The sequence below is a fragment of the Cibotium barometz genome, chromosome 17 (genome assembly GCF_041138505.1).
Source record: "Cibotium barometz isolate CiBa-2024 chromosome 17, ASM4113850v1, whole genome shotgun sequence".
Classification (NCBI taxonomy): domain Eukaryota; kingdom Viridiplantae; phylum Streptophyta; class Polypodiopsida; order Cyatheales; family Cibotiaceae; genus Cibotium; species Cibotium barometz.
The window spans coordinates 6,850,776-6,870,655 of record NC_141062.1 but is presented as its reverse complement, the minus strand read 5'-3'; the positions used below and the strand labels follow the sequence as shown (position 1 = coordinate 6,870,655).

Sequence of the window (19,880 nt, the reverse complement as noted above, 5' to 3'; positions counted from 1 at the left end):
CTGAGTGAAGGGTGGGCGAGTGTACAGGAAAGCCGGAATACAGAGAATGATGGGCAGAGAAAGGAGATGGCAGGACAGGGTTGCACGAGAAAGAGAGAGAAATGGTGGGACGGGGTGTATGCGAGAGAGAGAGAGAGAGAGAGAGAGAGAGAGAGAGAGAGATCACCAGTGCGAGTAGGGAGGGGGGCTTGTGTTGCATCATGATATGGGGAGAGAGAAGGGAGAAAGGTAGGGGTGCTAGAGAGAGAGAGAGAGAGAGAGAGAGAGAGGAGAATTGTTTTAATGTCATAGGAAGCTATCCAAGGAGAGAGATGAGAGCGAAAGGAGGAGGAGCATACACATGCACACACACAAAAACATTGATGGCCCCCTACACACACATACAAACATTGATGCCCCCCTATACACACAAAATCATTGATGGCCCCCCTTACCCCCTCAACATACAAAACATTGATGGCCCTCCAATACACACATGTGAAAAGCCCCTTAGGAAGGTAGAGAGAGCAAAGTGGGTAGGTGGGGTTGGCAAATTAGCATTGATTGAACCATCCGAAGGTGTTTTCTAGAGGCAGCGACTTGAAATTAAGGACCCTGGACAATTGGCATACGAGGCCGGCGTTGTCCTCTACAAGGCTTCCAAGTTCAACCCAACATATCCTCCTGAGTCCTCACGTCCGGATTGTGTTTCTGCAACCTGTGCAAGTGAGTCCAAATAACCCTGAAATTTTCAGTTTTTTTTTTCTTATTGCGGTGCCCAAATCACAAATATCCATGGCGAATTGTAGTCATAATCCTTCGCATTTCTCAATCGATTATTAGCTTTTAATCTATGCACGTTGCTACCCACTTCAGTTCTGGTGGCGAGATTTAGCTTCCTCAGGTTGTAGAGTTGTAAAGAGCAACAACCATTTTTCAGTTCTGGTGGAGAGATTTAGCTTCCACAGGTTGTAGTGTTGTAAATAGCAACAACCAATTTTTTCCAGTTGCCTAAATAAAGTTAAAAAAAAAAATCATTCTCAACCAAAAAAAAATTGGGGCATCCATTACCAACTGGATAAATTTTGTGTACATATGGAATTTGTTACAAACCCATGGCAGTTAGCCACTGTGTACTGGGAACGATTGAGTTTGCACATGAAAATAATGTGGCATTGCCATGATCTGATTTTGACACAAATTAAGTGTCGTCGTCATAATCCAATCGCTCACTGATAAGGGCCTCCTGGTTACTGATCAGTCTCAGAGGCTTGGCATCAAGGATTTTTCTTCTCCAAGGTGTTTTGAGCTAGATCCACTTCATCTGGTAGTTTCCTACACTATAGTGTCAATGTTGCCAGGGGCGGTAAGATTGCCTTAGTTCTACTCATTGGAGGTATGCGTTGTAATCATGTACTTTGGGGGTTCAAGACTTCTAAGGTCTTGCTCCTAGCAAGAAAAAAAAACTGAAGAACGAGTCAAGCACAGAAGGGGAGGAGCAGAAAACCAGGGCTGTGTGCTTCAGATTGAAGCTATGGCAAGAAACCGTAAAGGGGTGTTGAGGAATCTGGAGTGAAAGGCAGGATGGACGTTCTTTTTAAGGGTGGTTGGCCAGGACACATTACACCCTATCTCCACAAACTCGTCTTTCTTGAGCTGCAAGAGCGAGGATGGTGTACACAACAGCTGGTCTGGCTGTTGTGGAGAGTGTGTATAGACGATCCAGTAAATCTGTGTGGGCAGCTCTTTTACAAACTATCCGCAATTATTATTTTTCGTTGTACTTGGCTTGCATAACTTTATCAAAACAGAAGTTCTGTTAGTAATATTACATGCATGTGGCAGTGTACTCTCGTAGGATGCTTAATTGGGTATTTTAGGTGCAATTAACATTTCTTGGTAAGAGACAAGATGCATAGAACACCCGTTTTGGTCCCAACTTTTCCCCTTAAGCGTCCTCATCTTGGGGTGTGTTTGATTTTGTGTTAGAATTGTAGCGATATACAAGGGAAAATGATGAATGAAGATCCAAAAATGTGAACAATCCTCTATGGATTGGGCTCCAACCCGAATAAGAGGATGGTTGTGATCATTTGGGTTTATACCAGGTAGGAGTGGGTCACCTGCTGAGTTGGGATCTAGTTGACTCTAATTCTCTGGTGGGTTGGGCTTCATCCCGACAATCTCTATTGCCATGGGTGAACTCTTGGATGCTTGGTGTTTGATTCTTAAGAGATGAGGAATGTGGCTAGGGTTTGGTCCTTCTTATTGGTTGTTTCATTTCTTGTATTGACGGGATATCCCTAGAGATGGGTGTGTAATTGGGAGTCTTAGCGAAGTCTTGGGATGGCACAATGTGAATTAGAAAGGCCTAAGGGGATGCCCAGAATTAATTGAAGGATTATGGTGAAAGCCTAAAAGGGCTCTACACCTTAACAACTAATTGGCCACATGGCAAGCACTAGGCAAGGGGGGGGTGTGGCTTATCACATGAAAATAGCTGAAATCGAGGGGATTCTACATGTAGTATGCGGGTGTGATACATCATCATCATCATCATCATTATTTGAATCTATGTCGGTGTACTTCAACATCCTCAGGGGCATAATCAGAACAGCTCAAGAGTGTATGTAGGATGTCAAAGAAAGAATCATCCCACATGAACAATATCGAACTATACGTGTGAAGGAAGTCGAGCAATAACACAATAACATCCCTGTTTGCGGACCACCTGGCACAAACATCCACCTCATCAAACAAATGTCTTGAGTGACTAGGCATCAATCCCTCGAGCTCGAAAAACCACCCGTGGCATGAATTGGTTGCCTCATCATAACACGAAGTCGATGGATGAGGATCTAAAGGCCTAAACCTCGAAGTGCCAAAAGTATGTGTGAATGCGGAAAACAAAATATAATCCGTGACATGAAATGGTAGCTTGTGATAATAAGCGTAAAGCCATGAAGATAATGCATGAGCATCCCTGCTAAGATCAAGTGATTAATTCACACTTTTTAAAAAAACTTTCAAGTGATTAATTCACTTTAGAAAATATCCCCTCATGAGCAGTGGCTCAAGCGAGTCTTTGTCTCAGTTTTAAAGCTTATAAATGGTGATTGAGTTAAGAGGAAGCCAACTGTTAGCCGGTTACTTGGTAGGAGCTTGAGCAAGCAATGCACAAAGAGTTCCTACGTGAAAATGAATAATAGCTTGCTTGGACCACCTGTTATGAGTACATTATGTCCCAAAAACCTCTAGATTAAAGTGCATTGATGATTTTTAGAAGGCTACGGGTTTATTTGAGGTTTAGACTCGGCATGTGCAATGGGAATCGCCTTAGAATTTGGAAGATGCAATCAAGCATGTCCATTTTTTCCACGATACTTCCAAGTCTAAAGGAAAATAGCCTATGTTTGTATAAGGCCCAAGAAAGTTTGAAGAAATTTAAGAGAAGTACGGAAAATTTTAAAGAATTTGAAGGTGTTTCTCAAAGGAAACCTAAGAAGTTAAACTGAACTATCTGGCTCTATCTTTGAAGGATTTTCAAATTGCCAAAGATGAAGGCTTTTTGTTTTAGATGCATGAGTTTGGACCACTTTGCCTTTAAGTGCCCAAAGAAAAAAGAAGAGGACGCAAAGAGTAAATCTCAACAAAAGCAAGTGCATTTTGTGCAAAAGATGCCCTATTAGGTACTTCAGAGATTAAAGCAGTTGAGGCTTACCATGAGGATAGGACATGTGTGTTGCTTATCATCCGCTTTGTAGGAGACTACTTTTGGATCCCATGACCTAATGAAGATGCATGGTAAGATGGTAAGATAAAGGGGAAGAATGTTAGGATCATGGTAGATGACAATGCAAAACAACTTTTTGAATTATGCATTGGTCAAGAAGTTGAAGTTGGTTGAAACATTGAGTGCTCATAAGTACGTGGTGCCTTTGGCAAAGAGCATTGATAAGAAGGTGTAGGACTCCATGATTAATGTGTTTAAAAGGTTGTCCCTCGACTAAGAATCATCAAGGTTTCAAAAAATTCAATATATTCATAAATATAAAAAAACTTATAGAAGTACCCTAAAAACATAGTGTAATGATGAAAACACCTATAAAACATAAAGATACTTCAAACCATTAAGAGTTCAAAACTTAAAAGTAATGAAATTTCACGCCATGAATTAATGCACATTACATGTCATAGATTATTATATTCCCACTGTCATGTGCAAGACATGTGCAGGCTATTCTCAGAGCTATTTCCTGGAAAGGTGACAAGATAGAACCGGTTTTGGACCTGACTGAGGAGCTATAGCAGCTAAGGCATGGGCGGGAAGGCAATGGGACTACCTAGGAGGCTGTCGGCCAGCGTGCATGAGGAGAGATCTCTGTTGGCTGCAACAAGTTGAGGACTTTGTCCAGTGGACTTGGTTGACAGCAGGTCGGCCAGCCCACCATTGTTTCGAAGACCTATAAATAGGTAAGGTTTGGCTCATCCATTCGGTCCTTCCATGGATCGAGTCCTAGATGTAGAACTAGATTAGGTATTTCTACCTTTTGAAGAGGCAGCGACCGCAAGACTTGTACTTCCTTTTTGTACATTATGAATATACTGAATACTCAGCTATCTCTCTCTCTCTTCTCTATCTTCTGTATGCATTTTGTATCAAGCATGTTGGATTATATCATCTCCAGATGGTCTACATCACGATTTTCATGCTTGTATTGGCCATTTATGAGGCCCTGCATTGGCATATCTTAGCAGATATTATTCAGCATTTTTCTACTATTTTAAAGGTATTTTACAGCATTTTATGCTATTGTGCTGTTGTCGGCCTGCCACAGCTGGCGACTAGCATTCTGGGGGAGTATATAAGGGCTGACCCCCTTTCCCCTAGTTCATCTCATTTTTCAGCATTCACTTGAGGTCATTAGGAGCTGCTTCTGCTTTTTACCATTGTACAGCACCTATGGGCTTCCCTCGTGCTTAGTTTTCAGCAGTTTCCAGCATCTACAGGTCTTGTACCTGGGCCTACATCTGTGTTTTTCTATTTACTTCACTTTCTTTCAAAGAAAAACGCTGACCTTTGAGCAGAAGAGAGCTGCGTTTTCTGTTTTGGAGCAGAGGCTTCAACAATTTGCTGTGTTTTATGCAGATTTCAGTGTAGAAGGTGCTGCATTTTCTTCCGGGAGCAGAGGCCTCCTCAAGATTGCTACGTTTTCTTCTTCTGACACTTGGGACTGTTGTATTTCTGAATTTTCAGCAAAGATTGCTGATTTTTATGCTAAAGCCCTCTTCTAGGTGCTGAGGACAGGGATCTACATCTTGGAGAGACCTTCCTTTCTCTTCTTTCAGTTTCCCGCCCTCCCTCCCTTTCTTCTTGATGTGCATAGCCTAAGAGGATGACTTGCTGATTTTTTCAGCCCCTTTCTTCAGAGAAGGTTTCTTGTCAGAGGACATGGCTTCACGAGGTTTCTCTACTGTTGCTCCTTCTCCCGTTGATTCTCTAGCACCATCACAGCCTAGATTCCCCTGCTCCCGCTGCTCCACAGGTGTTCCTATTCCCAATCTTTCCTCTCTGAGTTTCTCTCATCAGGGTCTTGCTTCCACCCCTACCCACATACCATCCTACAATCCTCCCCAAGTCAGTGACTCCATGAAGCCTATAGCAACCAACTATCATACTTGGTCTTCCTACAATCAGTTGTTGCTGGAAGGAGCTAGACCCTGCTTTGAGAAGCATATTGGATGCTCGGGCTCGTCTTATCATCATCCATTGCATGACTCCATCTATACAGGCACAATTTGTCTCTACCAAGAGTAATACTCATCAGATGTGGATGATGGGGGTCTCTACAAGATCACCAATTTTTCTTCACAAATCTCTCACACTGATTCCCATATTCATCAGCTTTTCTCCCTCTTGATGGCTTTAGTTTCTGAGGCAGATACTTCTCTGTGGCATTCTCGCTTTGGTCATGTATCCATTGCTGCCTTACAGAAGTTCCATTCTAAGCAGGTTGTTAGCGAACTACCTTAGCTCAGGTCTCTCTCACACATCTCCTCATCCTGTATGATGGGTAAGCATCATCGAGATGCATTTCCTGAGGAGGCAACTCATCGAGCAACCCGAAGACTGGAGCTTATACATGTGGATCTTGTAGGACCTATGGAGGTTGAGTCTCTTGGTAGGGTTTGATATTTTCTTCTTCTTGTGGATGATTTCACTCGCAAAGTCTGGGTATGTTTTCTGGCTTGCAAGTTAGATGCTTTTGCCAATTTCAGGACTTGGATCGCGATGGTGAAAAATCAGTCTGGGGGTAGAGTTTCATTTCTCCGGACTGATAATGGTGGCGAGTTTGTACCATTTGATGACTTCCTTGCTTCGAAGGGCATTCACCGACAGACTATAGTTCCTTACACTCCTTAGCAGAATGGAGTTGTGGAACGGAAGAATTGGACCGTCAAAGAGATGGCTCGTGCTTTGTTGCATCATGCATGTCTCCCTCTTGCTTTCTGGGGTGAAGCTGGGTCTATCTCAGTTTATCTCATTAACTGTTCTCTCACAAAAGTGGTTGAGGGGATGACTCCGAAGGAGGCTTTTACAGGCCACAAGCCTCCTGTTTCTCATCTTTGTGTTTTCGGTTGTGTTGCTTATGTGCATGTCCCAGATAAGAAAAGGACCACACTCGCACTGAAGTCAAAGAGGATGATCTTCACAGGCTACAGTCTGAGATCCAAAGGGTACCGCTTTTGGGATTCGGAGGTTGATGACATCATCATTTCTCGTGATGCTCGGTTTGATGAGAGCTTGTTTGGCATTGATTCCTCTCCACTTGATGCATCTTCCAACTTTCTGGATGATCTTAGTGCAACAAATCAGATAAGCATTTCGGTCAACATCAATAGCAGATGCGTTAACATCAGCATCAGAGTCATCAGTATCATGATCATCATCATCAGGAGCATTTGGGCATAGTCGGCAGCATATGGACACCTCCTATCATCAGTCGGCCAGCTTCAGGAAGTCATCAGAACCAGACGGCCAGCATCAGGTGGTCATCAGAACCAGTCGGCTAGCATTGTGGAGCAGTCTAGCATTTATTGCTAGCCCGCCTAGCATTATATTTTAGTTTTAGCATTTTTTGGGATTATTCAGCAGGCCGACAGCTTTGCTGTTGGCCGACTGCTGTCCTTACCCCATATAAAAGCATAGCTCATAAAATCAGCCAAAGACATTCAATTATTCAGTTCCTAAGTCATCATTCAGTCATAGCATTCATGTAGAAGGGCTAGCTTGAATCATGTACAAGCATCAGTTACCTTTTTGTACCATAGTAATAAAGAAAACTTGACACCAAATATTGTCTCTTATTCTCTCTCCTCTTTGTCTTAAATCATATGATAATTTGCATCAATGTTCTTAATTTGGCTTAGGGTTGTGGATCAATACAGCAAGGCTTTAGTGCATGTAACATTGATATCAGAGCTTCAAGTTGGTAACCCAACTCGGCTACCTAAAGAAGTGAGAGCATCCGGTGGATGGTTAATGTAACATGCGGAAGCTCTGGGAACCTTCTTTCAGCACTAAACACCATCTGGGAACATGTTGATGCAAAATGCTAGTACAAAAAGGTACATCAGTCTTGCTGCTTGCAGCCCTTAGCTACCTTCCATGAAAAGGTATAAAACCCTAACTCTAAGCCTAAGTCTAGACCCAGCCCCAAGCTAGGGTTGAATACTGAAAATGATGAGCAACAATGCCTTTTATAGGTTTGGGAATAACCACATGGACTGGCCGATTTCTGGTCAGCCATGTCCAGGACAAGAATTCACTTCATATGCTGCAGCCAATTGGTCCTTCTACTCTCATAAACTGGCCGATAGCAAACCCAAGGTTCTCCATAGATATCCCTTGCCAAATCAGCAAAACGCTGCTCAAAACATCTGTTTTTGCTCTGTCTTTATCTTGTTGCCTCTTCAGGACTAGCTTTGAGATATGCCTGTGCATGTCTTGCACATGACATCCCCCTCTGCTAAACTTGATGACGGGATTCCAACCTGTTTCTTGGATGATTATCATCATCCCATTCTATTCCTGGAGTCCCTGTGTCATCCTTCCTACTCTGGCAACCTTTTCATTGAACACCCGGCCTGGTCTCCAATCCACTCTAACTCTGATGAAGATCTATGCATTTTTTCCATCTAGTCCCCATTCTGTTCCTGCCCTGTCCTTGAACACCGTCTTTGGTCTTCTTTCCTAAGAAATGAGTTTGGCACTCTCACTCCACCCCCTGGAGGATAATCTTCCCTTGGAACCGTTGCCTAAGAGCCTTTCTTGGTGTACCACAAGTGGCACCCGATTCACAGGATTGCCATCCTCCTAGGCTTTGTGGAACACCACCCACCAACCTCGTGGGAGCTCTTCCTTGTCTTGTGTTCCTTGCCTTTGGCCTTGTACCTGTGCACTGTCGTGTACCTTGGACCTGCGCACCTTCATCTGGGACTGAATCAGTGTTTAGCCTTGCTGAGCCTGATGCTGAAACAATGTTGCCTGGTCCCCACACCACCAAAAGATCACGACACGGGCGATGGTTTCATCCATGCACAATGCAGTAAGGGTGGGTAGGAACATGGGCAGCAACAATATCTTAGAACTAGCTTGAAGCATTGATACCAATGTCACATGTGGAAGCTTTGGGAACCTTCTTTCAATCCTAAACACCATTTCGGAACATGTTGATGCAAAACGCAAGTAGAAGAGAGAGAAGAGAGAGAGAGATAGTTGAGTATTCAGTATATTACATAGTACAAAAAAGAACATCACTCTTGCAGCCCTTGGCTACCATATTTGAAGTACATTTTCCTTTAGCTAAAATCACATATCCACAAGATAAAGTCCATGTGGTAGCACCCCACCTCACTAGGAAGTTGTTACTTGGTGGCAGCATTGGTCACAACTTCACACAGACCCCATCAAAGGCCAAGTCTGTTTTCATTGGAACACCTTCGTGGCTGACTGACCTCAAAGCCCGTTTTCTTCCTGTAACATGCGGAAGCTTTGGAGGAGATCGGTAACTTCAATGCTCAAAAGTTAGAACACTTGTCGCGCCGAAATTAATGCACAAAACTGAATGTAGATGTGCAGAAAAATAGAGAGAGAGAGAGGGAGAAGACACAATATTGGGTCCCGAATACCCTTTGTAGGGCCCCCACCACAAATGGTGTATTTGCTTTTATTAGAATGATGCGAAATTGAAAATAAAAGACTGAACCTGAACCTTCTTGGCTGAGGAGAATCCTCTGCCCTTGACCTTCTATCCTTTACCCTTGTGTTAGCTTCTCCTTGGCTGTCCAGGCCCTTGAGTTAGCTTTAGCACCTTGATGAAATATGAGATGAATGACCTGATTTATGGCTAGGCTTTATATACTCATTCATGCTACTGGTCGGCTGTCTTACAGGAGTTGGGTGGCAGTTTTATTCTCCATGACTGGTTTAAAACAGCACTTTATACTAATAATCAGTGTTTTCACACTTTATGACAGCTCGCCACTTACGCGCATATTGTCCAGGCTACCCTCTAATCACTAGCAAATCATCCACATAAAGGTTCAGCATTATGAAATCATCCCCTTGTTTGCGAACAAAGAGGGTTATCTCAGTAGGGCTATTCTGAAAAATATGAGAGCAAGTACGCATGAATCTTTTGATACCTAGCATCAGGAGCCTGTTTAAGGCCATAAAGTGCTTTATGCAATCTACCTACTTTATGCTCTGCACCTTTTTGAACAAAGCCACGAGACTGTGATACATAAACCCTCTTCCTCTACAAATCACCATTCAGAAAATCAGTTTTGACATCCAATTGATGCTCATTCCAACCTTTATGCACAACCAATGCAACAATCGTTCATATGGTAAGTAGGCGCAAAAGTCTCTTCCTAGTTAATGCCCTCTGGCTGGGCATACCCTTTGGCGACTAAACAAGCCTTGTAGCGATCAATCGAGCCATCAGGCTTGCGTTTCAATTTATACGCCCACTTTGTGCTGATAGCACGCTTGCCTACAGGCAAGTCACATAACTCCCATGTAGCATTCTTTTCAATGGAGGCCACTGAATGCACAGCTGTAACCCAATTATCATTCTCCAATGCATCAAAATGAGAAAGTGGCTCCTCATTACATGCGGTAGCAATGAGAGCCGTGTCAACAAAATGAGATGCATGTCGAGAGGCAGCGTGTGTATGACCTGGCATAAGTGTAGGCAGCTTGCTGTCATGCAAGGTATCAAGGAGCCAACGGGGAACACTCTATGAGTCACCAATGGTTGCATCCTCTTCAACTAATGCACCCATGGCATCCTGATCAAAGTGTGGCAGATCTGGAGAAATATGGGGAACGTTGGGTTGCTGATTTTGCTGATTTTCAGCAGCAAACATGAGGTTGATTGGGAGCCAAAGCAGGCTCAACAGGTTCAACACCTATACCATATAATGGCAGCAACGTATCAAAGACATCTAGGGCATCAATTGATGGGTGTAGCCTACATGAAAGCATAGGTTGAGATGCATATTCATCAAAGATGACATCTCTGGACACAATAATCTTCTGGGTGGAAGGTGCATATAGCCTGTATCCCTTGCTCTCACTGCTATACCCCAAAAAATACATTTCATTGCTTCACACACACACACACACACACACACACACAAAGTCATAAAGTTGAGAGAGAGAGAGAGAGAGAGAGAGAGAGAGAGAGACGTGATGTGATAGCTGGAAGTACTCTATGTTAATGATAATGTGTAGAGTACAAAGTACTAATAGTCCTAGGGCTAAAGTGCCCAACACACTAGAGTGTGTTCACACGAGAAAAAACCCTTGCCAACACAGGGTAAAAAGTGCCTGTGTGTAAGACTGTTCACACCAGGACTTCCCAGAGGCCAAAGGCTAACACATATCTCCCATGGGCACGGGGGCAGCTCTGCCAAGTTGTGGTGGACTGCCTGGCACCGCCCTTGCATGGGGGTGTGGGTTGATGGAGATCCATGACCTGCCCACGAGGATCCTTTTTCTCTTGTCGCCTTGGCGAAGCTGTCAGAATATGCAGCGGAAATGATAACCAAACTTGGGTAGACAAGAGCAAGTAGACTGCAGAAAATAATCAGCACAAGAAAGAGAGAGAGAGAGGTGTGTAAACTCTTCTCTATACACAAGATCCCGAAAAACTGAATGAGGAAGTGGTGGGGGCTGAGGGGCAATATATACAACTCCATGAGGATAGTCGGCCAGCTACAGATAGTGCCCACGACTGAGAAAAAACCCCACGACTGATAAAACAGCAGTCGGCCTGCAGCCTGATGCCCACGACTGGTGCAAGAGCAGTCGGCCAGCAGCCCAGATGCCCACGCCTGAAGAAAGTCCAGTCGGCCAGCATTGGGGTGCTCCTGGCATCACCTGGCAGCCCTCCCACCACTAGGAAAAAATGGGAAAAATAGGGAAAAAAATACGGGGAGTGTGGAAAAATGATATACGCGCGGGCACACCCACAACAGAGGCCCTGGTGTATACAAATAGACAGGAGATGACTTCTAACACCCCCTCTCAGCTCCTGGCTATGAAACCAACCCCAGGGAGCTGGAGTGCCGCCTGAGCGTAGCCTGAGGTAGAGACTTCGTGAAGAGGTCCGCCGCATTGTCCTCCGTCGAACAATAAAGTAGCAAGATGTCACCCGCCAAGATCTTCTCACGTACAAAGTGATACTGTATCTCTATATGCTTGGTCCGGGCATGGAAAACCGGGTTCCGAGCAATAGCTATACAACTCTGGTTATCACACTGGATGACTGTGGGCTCCCTCTGTGGAAACCCAATCTCGCCTAGCAGCCTCCGCAGCCATACAACCTCACAAGCAGCACCACAAGCAGCCCGATACTCTGCCTCTGTCGAAGAAAGGGCAATAGTTGGCTGCTTCTTGCTGCTCCAAGAAACTGCTCCTGAGCCGAGGGTAAAAGTGTATCCTGAAGTAGATCTCCTCGTGTCTGGATCTCCTCCCCAATCTGAGTCACTCCAACCTTGGAGCTTGACTCCATTCCCTCCTGTGTAAAAGAGTCCCAGATCCTTCGTACTCTGCAGATACCGCAAGATCCGCAATCCTGCGTCCCAATGAGTCTTCAATGGCGTCTGCATAAAAGAGCTCAACAGCCCCACGGAGAAGCTCAAGTCCAATCTGGTGTTCAGCAACCAGATCAATGAACCAACCAACTTCCGGTACTGCGAGGCATCAACTGGCTCACAAGGATCTGTAACGGTTAACTTTGTGTTCGGGTCCATCGGCGAAGTAATAGGCTTGCAGTTCTCCATCCCAAAGGCCTCAAGCAACTCATGAACATACCGCTGCTGAGAGACGAAAAACCCCCTCTGAGTCTGCCAGATCTCCAATCCCAAGAAGAAGTGGAGTAAGCCTAAGGCGGTCATGTGGAGCACATCGGAGTGACGAAGGCTGCCTTGTCAAAGGATGAAGTAGCATGAAGTAGAGAGATCCTCCCAAGGATGGTATCTGCTGTGGTCCACACAAGTCAGTGTGAATCAACTCCAATGGTTTCGAAGCCCGCCTGGAAGCCTGCTTCGGAAAGGATTCCCTGTGCTGCTTACCACGTATGCAAGAACTGCAGCGTCCTTGCCTATTACCAACATCTGGCAAGCCAACCACCATCTGGTCCCGAAAGGCGCGCCGCAAAGCATCCACATTTAAGTGGCCATAACGAAAGTGCCACAAATCTCTGACCTGAGAGCCTGTCAATGAGGAGAGTGCAGAGAGCTTGTAGATGCCATTCTCCACACCGCCTTCCCAAACAACTTTGCCTGTCTCACGGTCCCTTAGAGCAACTGAATGCTCCTCAAATTCCACCCGAAAGCCAGTCTTGCATACCTCATGCACTGACAAAAGATGAAAGCCCAGAGCAGGGACATAAAGAACACGGGAAGCATGCTTGCCCCCCTTGCCGTCGGGAATAATCTCCATCCGGCCCTCACTATGAATCGGAATAGTGGAGTTATCGCCAATAAAGATACGACCTGACTGCCGTTTCAGATCCAGAAAGAAGTCACGGGATGGAGTCATGTGCCTGGAAGCACCACTGTCGAGAATCCATTCCCGGGTATCCTTCGCGGTGAAGCCAACTGCCTCCTCGCTCGAAGATGATGAAGCATCGGAGTCCACCATCTCTAAGTGCACAAATGCCGGAGTCTTCGTAGCTGAGGCTGAGGAATCAGCACTCTTCCCTGTCCGCTTAGGGCACTTCCTCCAGTAGTGGCCTTTCTCGCCACAATCATTACAAGATCTTTCGGCCTTCAGCTTCTCTCGTTCTGGATCAGGCTTCTTCTCATAAGACTTCTCTGGTGAAGCCTTCCCTTTGCCCTTGTTGGTATTACGGCCTTTCGACCGTTGGCCAGTTAAGGCCTCTGAACCTCCGCCGTGAGGAGGGTTCGTGAAACGTTCCTCCTGGTCCAAGACCATTGGCACAAGCTCCTCCCAAGTAATGGTGCTGAGCCTGCCACTCGTGATCAACGAGGAATAGAAAGCGGAATACTGGCGAGGCAAGTGGGAAAGTAACGTGATGGCCATATCTTCGGATGATATCTCTTTCCCAGCTTGAAGGACTTCCTACTGAAGGGCCTGCAGCTTGTTAATGTGTTCCCGCATCGTCGAAGACTTTGCAGGGTTCATAACCCGCATCTGCACTTCCAAGGATATCCGCTTCATAGGTGACACCCTGTTGTACAAAGAAGCCAAGTGCTCCCATATGCCTCTCGCCAGCGTCATGTGCTTCACATGGTTGATCACCTGTGGTGTGCAATTGAGGAATATAAACGACCGGACCCTGGCGTTGACACGGTCCCACATGTGTGCCTGTGCCTCTCGGTCCGTCCTCGTCGATAATAACTCCCCTTCCTCAGCTTCCGGCCGTGGCACCCCTATGATAATAAAATCAGCAAGGTCATATGACTCTAGAACTGACTCCATCATGACCTTCCAGATGCCATAATTGGACCCGTCCAACTGACGATCCACTGGGAACGTGGGGAGAGTCGGAATCTTCACGTGCTTCTCAGCCATCTCTAGTAAATCTGCCATCTCGGAGAGTAACCTGAAAGGGTGGGTGGGTGGGAAAAATCTGAAAATCTGCAAGTGGCTGTCCAGCACCTTTGCCCGCCTTCCTCTTGCACCTTCTCTTCCCGTTCAGCCCGAAACAGTCCACCAATCAGCAACCTGTTGCTCCCCCTCTTGCTCAGAAAAATGCCCAAGATCTCCTAGAGCCTACGGCTCTGATACCATGTCAGAATATGCAGCGGAAATGATAACCAAACTTGGGTAGACAAGAGCAATTAGACTGCAGAAAATAATCAGCACAAGAAACACAGAGAGATAGGTGTGTAAACTCTTCTCTATACACAAGATCCCGAAAAACTGAATGAGGAAGTGGTGGGGGCTGAGGGGCAATATATACAACTCCATGAGGGCGGTCGGCCAGCTACAGATAGTGCCCACGACTGAGAAAAAACCCCACGACTGATAAAACAGCAGTCGGCCAGCAGCCTGATGCCCACGACTGGTGCAAGAGCAGTCGGCCAGCAGCCTAGATGCCCACGCCTGAAGAAAGTCCAGTCGGCCAGCATTGGGGTGTTCCTGGCATCACCTGGCAGCCCTCCCACCACTAGGAAAAAATGGGAAAAATAGGGAAAAAAATACGGGGAGTGTGGAAAAATGATATACGGGCGGGCACACCGACAACAGAGGCCCTGGTGTATACAAATAGACAGGAGATGACTTCTAACAGAAGCAACCTTCTTCCATCATCACTTTTTCAATATGCGGTCCTTTTTCCTTCATTTGACAAAGGCAATTTATTTTCATCATGGTTGATGGCTTGAAATCTCTCTCAACTGTACGACTAGCAAGTTCCTCCTTATTGGCCACCCAGTTGCTCCATGGAGGTCCTTGGTAGCTGCACAATCAACAAAACTTATCTCTGGCAGAAATTATGTTGGCCAACTTGGTTTACTTGCTTCATCTTACTTCATTTCTGCTGTATGGCTAGAGGACTGCTCGGGTTACCCTTTTGGTACTGAGTTTTACAGCTATTCAAGGTAACATAAAGTTGGTCCAGCGTTTTAAGGCTGCTAGAGAATTTGAAAGAGATGTATGTTGATTGTGAGGTCATCTGTTTGCTGGCCGAGAGCTGTATGGTGCTCCAGTTTTCCTTTGGAGGCTGCACAACTACTTGCCCTCTTCTTTTTTGTCGAGGCATGGTCTTGTTGGCTTGTTGAGAATGTGGATATGGCTGTCCAAGCATGGAAGGCACTGCTTTGGTGCATTGGAGAGCCAATCTATGATGTGGGGGCTCCCTATGTGTTCTTTGAAGACCTCGTTGCATTGTGCAAGGTTTTTTGGAACACCTGAAGGGTGATTCCACTTGGTTTTGGGCTCCTCATAAGTGCTTGAGGTGTCTAAGTGGAATCACCCTTCCACTTGCCTTTGGGCTCGTCATGAGTGCTAGAGGTGTCTAAGTGGTTCACTGATCAAAACTGGGGTATTCTGTTGAACGAAAAAGGGGGGGGGGGGGGGGGGGGGGTCCCTCCTTTTACGGGTACATGTGAGATAAGGTTTCAAAGAACAACACCAAGCAACAAGCACAAAACAGGAAAAGCTAGAGCCTCCCCCCCCCCCCCCCCACTTCTTCGTCGTCCAGTGCTGGCCCTGCCTCCCTTGGCCGTGGGGGTTTCTGGTCTTTTCTTTGCCCCTTTGCCCAAGCCCTTTCCACTTCAGCCTCTCCTTCGATACATTTTGTGTTTGCTTGTGGGCAGTTTTTCTTCTTCGGGAGTGTCGGTGCCTTCTAGTCTTCACCTTCAGTAGAACTCCCACTCCCTGGCAGCCGCTTCGTGATCCCTGAGCAAGGCTGCCGCCCTTTGCCATTTTTTGGAAGTGGACCTCCAGCTCTTGGCTTCTACAATATGCTCACTTGTGGCTTCTTCTTTGGTATGCAAGATGGTCGAGAGCTGCTCAGCACGTGGATGGATTTGGGATCTACTCCAGGCAGTCCTCATTGGCAAAGCGCGGAAACACCGACATACATTTTCTTGGACAGGACTATTCCCAGGTGGAGTTTTATTCACCCAAGGCGACTGGTTGTGTGATGCAACAGAGCCTTATCTTTTGACACGCAGTGCTCATGCGCTTTTCGCTCGATGGCATTATGGTTTCGACCTCACATCTGACCCCCTCACAGGTGCATCTGGCTTTCTCGTCATAGTCTTGCTTCCTAGGACTCCGAAAGGAGTATCTCCTCCTCATTTCATCGATCGACCAATTGACTGGACAAGTTTTGGAGACCTCCTAGACTGCTGCTTCCGTGGTAGCCAGGGGAGCAGGGATCCTCACCATTGGGGTTTGTATAGCCTCTCCAGAGGCTCTTCCCCAATTCATTGCACCCAGCCTTGAGGGAGACTAGGTTATGCAGCCGGTTGAGTATTCAGGACTCCCCGGACAGCGCTTCATCTGTAGACAGATAAGACACCAGGCTAGATCTTGCCCTTGATGTCGGGCCCGCAGAGGACGCCTTCCAGCCCCACTACCGAATCAGCCCCAAGATTCTCTTGGAGAGGGGGAGACAGGTGATGAGGCCCATTATTCTTCTCCCTATCCAGGTGTGCGACAGACTGGTTGGCCTGACCACATGACCTGCCATCCGTTGCCATAGCAACAGACTCAGCACAACGAGGACACTGGCACGCGCAGCCAATTGAGTGGCTGTGTCGGCGGCCCCGCCCTTCCCCTAAAGGGTGTCGTTAGCAAAGAGCCATGCAGGTGGGCCCCATGAGGCAACGGTACCTCTACTGGTAGCCGTCATGAGCATTTAGCACAAGACCTGGATCCTGACGCCATAGCAGCCCCTCGCATCCGGCAGAGGTCCTAGTTTCCTTTCCAGATTCCGTTTCCCGATGATTTTGAGCATGCAAGCCCCTCCCCCCCGCCTCTCCACCTCATGCCCGCTGCCCCACTGCCGCCCTGATGCTCCCCGGCGCCAGTAGTGCGCCCCTGATCCACTTGCTAAAAAAGGATTCCCCTACATCTCATATAAATTGAGGAAAAGTTTCCTAATTTTTAGGACATTGTTTGAGCGTTTTATGGTAAAAAAAGCATTTTTATGTATTTTTACGGGTTTCCCCCACACAGGCATACTATTGAATTTCTACCGATTTTCTGCTGAATTTTGGTAGGGGACAGCATGTTGGTACATCGGGTTCTCTCCCGTGTGTGTGGCAATTTTTCCATCTTTCAAATCTAAAATTTTCTTCATATTCTTATCCCTCGTGTGTGAACACCTCTTAGGTGGGTTGAATTATATTAAACATGATTAAGCTTTAATCATGATTATCAAATGATAATTGTGATTAAAGAATTTAATCATTTTTCATAGATTGTTGAGTGGAGAAGAAAGTGGAAGGAAGAGAGAGTGTAGATGGAGGATGTAGTGGGGGAGAGAGTTTTGCTCTCTCTCCTCTCTCTCTCATACACGCGCAATGGGGGGGTGGGGTTTTGCTGCAGCTCGTCGGCGCATAGAACCCCCACACTTTTCTTCAATATAAAAAAAAAAGCCTTCATAAAATCTTATTTAAAGCTTTTGATTAAGATTCATTAATTATTTTTTTTCGTACACACCCATGGCCCACTCAAGTGGGTGGAGCCAATTTCCCCTTCCAACAATTAGCCAATTATCATGGTCGGGCAAGGGCCACGTACCATCGGGCAAGAGCCACGAATTAGGCACCCCCCATGACCACTGCGACGAGTCGAGCGCTGGAACAGCGGAGGGGTCTCGTATGGATCCTCCTATCTCGGGTGATCCACCACCCGAGGAGGAGGAGTCACTCGAGTGTTCAAGGGGCAAGAGCCCGAGCAACCAAACACATCAAGCGAGCATAGGTGTCCCTTTATAACATGAGAGAGCCTAGTGGGACTTGAACTCATGAGTCATAACCTAGAGGTTACAAGTCACAAGCTTGACCACTACACTAACTCAGTTGGGACAAGATTTATTAATTTTGATTAAAGCTAATTAAAATTAGCTTTAAATTTCCAAAAAGAGAGAAAAACAACTTCTTATTTCATGTTTTTAACAAAAAAATTCATGATGAGATTGGTGCCATGACAAGATGGCGAGCTGTTCTAAATTCTGAAATTTGCGTGTGTTGTCCTTAAATCCCAAGAAAGACAAAATTCTGTTTCTTTTCTTCCAAACGTAAAGATTTTTATTCCATTTTTGTTTTGAACCATTTCTGTTCAAGTCCTGAATTACTGGACTTTGTGATTTAGTTCATTTTCCTTGTGCTATTTTTTCAGGAATGGGCCAGAATTATATGCCCCTTGTGGAGGAGGTGAAAATTGACGATGTAAAATATCAGCCTCAAAAGATAGAAGGTTAGTTGCTTGTGGAAAGAATGGATTATTTGGTTCATATAGGCTTGGCAGCAAAGCTTCAATAGAGTTATGTATCGGGAAATGCTTTTCTTGATTTTCTGTTTGTTATCATAATGAATTATGATAAGAGCAATTGTAGAGTGCACATTAAGCAGAAAAGTTTGCAATTTAGCACATTTTGTAGGGAGGTCACAGGAAAAAACTGTTTGGTGGCGTACATGTCTCTTTTGAGATTTTCTGGACTGAGCTCTGATGGTTGTGCACTTCTTTGTGTTCAAGGGGACACCAGGGCTTTTTAGTTTTAGCCTTGAACACTTTGAGCAACTCCTTGACTAGCTCTTTTACCAAAGGAGAAGACTGTGTTGAGCTGAGGTGGCTTCCTGGTAGTACAGCCAGTACCTTGCGTGCTATTTCTTTACATACTCGGGATGATTATGGAGGGGATCAAACATGGATCTATTAGCGGTGCATTTGCCCTATCAACTACTTATTTGCTGCATTAATTCTTTCTATTTGCTACTTTCCTTACTGCAAGGCTTCATTATGGTTGAGTCTGCCCTGCATCTATGGAGGTTTGACAGAAACTCTGTACGAAGGGCTTTGTGTGAATATATGCTCTTATGTGTGTGTGTGTGTGTGTGTGTGTGTGTGTGTGTGTGTGTGTGGAGTGGATGTGTGAGAGCATATCTTGATACAGTGTTCTACACCCACTATTGGGCACTGATGACGTTAGTGGGGATGTTGTAGTATCTAGTCCATACTATGCATAATGGAGTTGATAGTTATATAGTCTTGTGGGTTGACTACCGTGAGTATATAACATTCACGTTCTTAAAAGGTGAATTTGGGCATGTTCCTGGATTCATCTAGGTATATGGATCGATTAGCAGGCTAAGGCACGTAGAGGTAGAGAAGTACTCATATCCGCAATCATAGTGCCTAGAGCAAGCTTCATTCTCTTGATCTTCTGTACTAGATAATCCCCATTCCCAAAGCTTGTACTCTCCAAATATTGGGAAATGTCCGGGCTGGTGACATATGGCGACGGCGACGATGGGATGGCGCATTGTATGGCAAAGGGCGGTGACACGCGCTGCACATTGGTGGCGGCGGGTGTCGGTGACGTTGATGGGTGGAGCTGTACAAGAGGTGTTGGAATCACGGCATCCTTGGGCTATGGAAGAGCTATGGAGGATGGAAGATCTTCATGTTGAAGATGTGTGTGGGTAGGAGAAGAGGCTTGAGGGGAAGAGGGATGGACCTCAAGCCATGTAATGAAGTACAAGGCTTAGAGAGAGAGAGAGAGAGAGAAAGAAAGAAAGAAAGTTGTATTAATGTCTTCAAAAGCCCAAAATGACCTATGAGCCCAAAAGGTTACATCATATCCATGAGGCACATCATCTTGGGTACAAAATAGTAATAAAGAAAG

At 45.7% G+C, this 19,880-nt stretch overlaps 1 protein-coding gene across 1 annotated transcript in view; it reads left to right on the top strand.

The window, feature by feature from the left end:
* Positions 1-500: 500 nt before the first annotated feature.
* Positions 501-19,880, top strand: part of LOC147629622 (fatty acid amide hydrolase-like) — a 140,467-nt gene continuing 121,087 nt past the window's right edge. The window contains exons 1-2 of the mRNA XM_086811117.1: positions 501-705; positions 18,374-18,451. Coding sequence (XP_086667243.1) covers positions 18,376-18,451 — 76 coding nt within the window. The 5' untranslated portion in view covers positions 501-705; positions 18,374-18,375. The remainder of the gene's footprint in view (positions 706-18,373; positions 18,452-19,880) is intronic.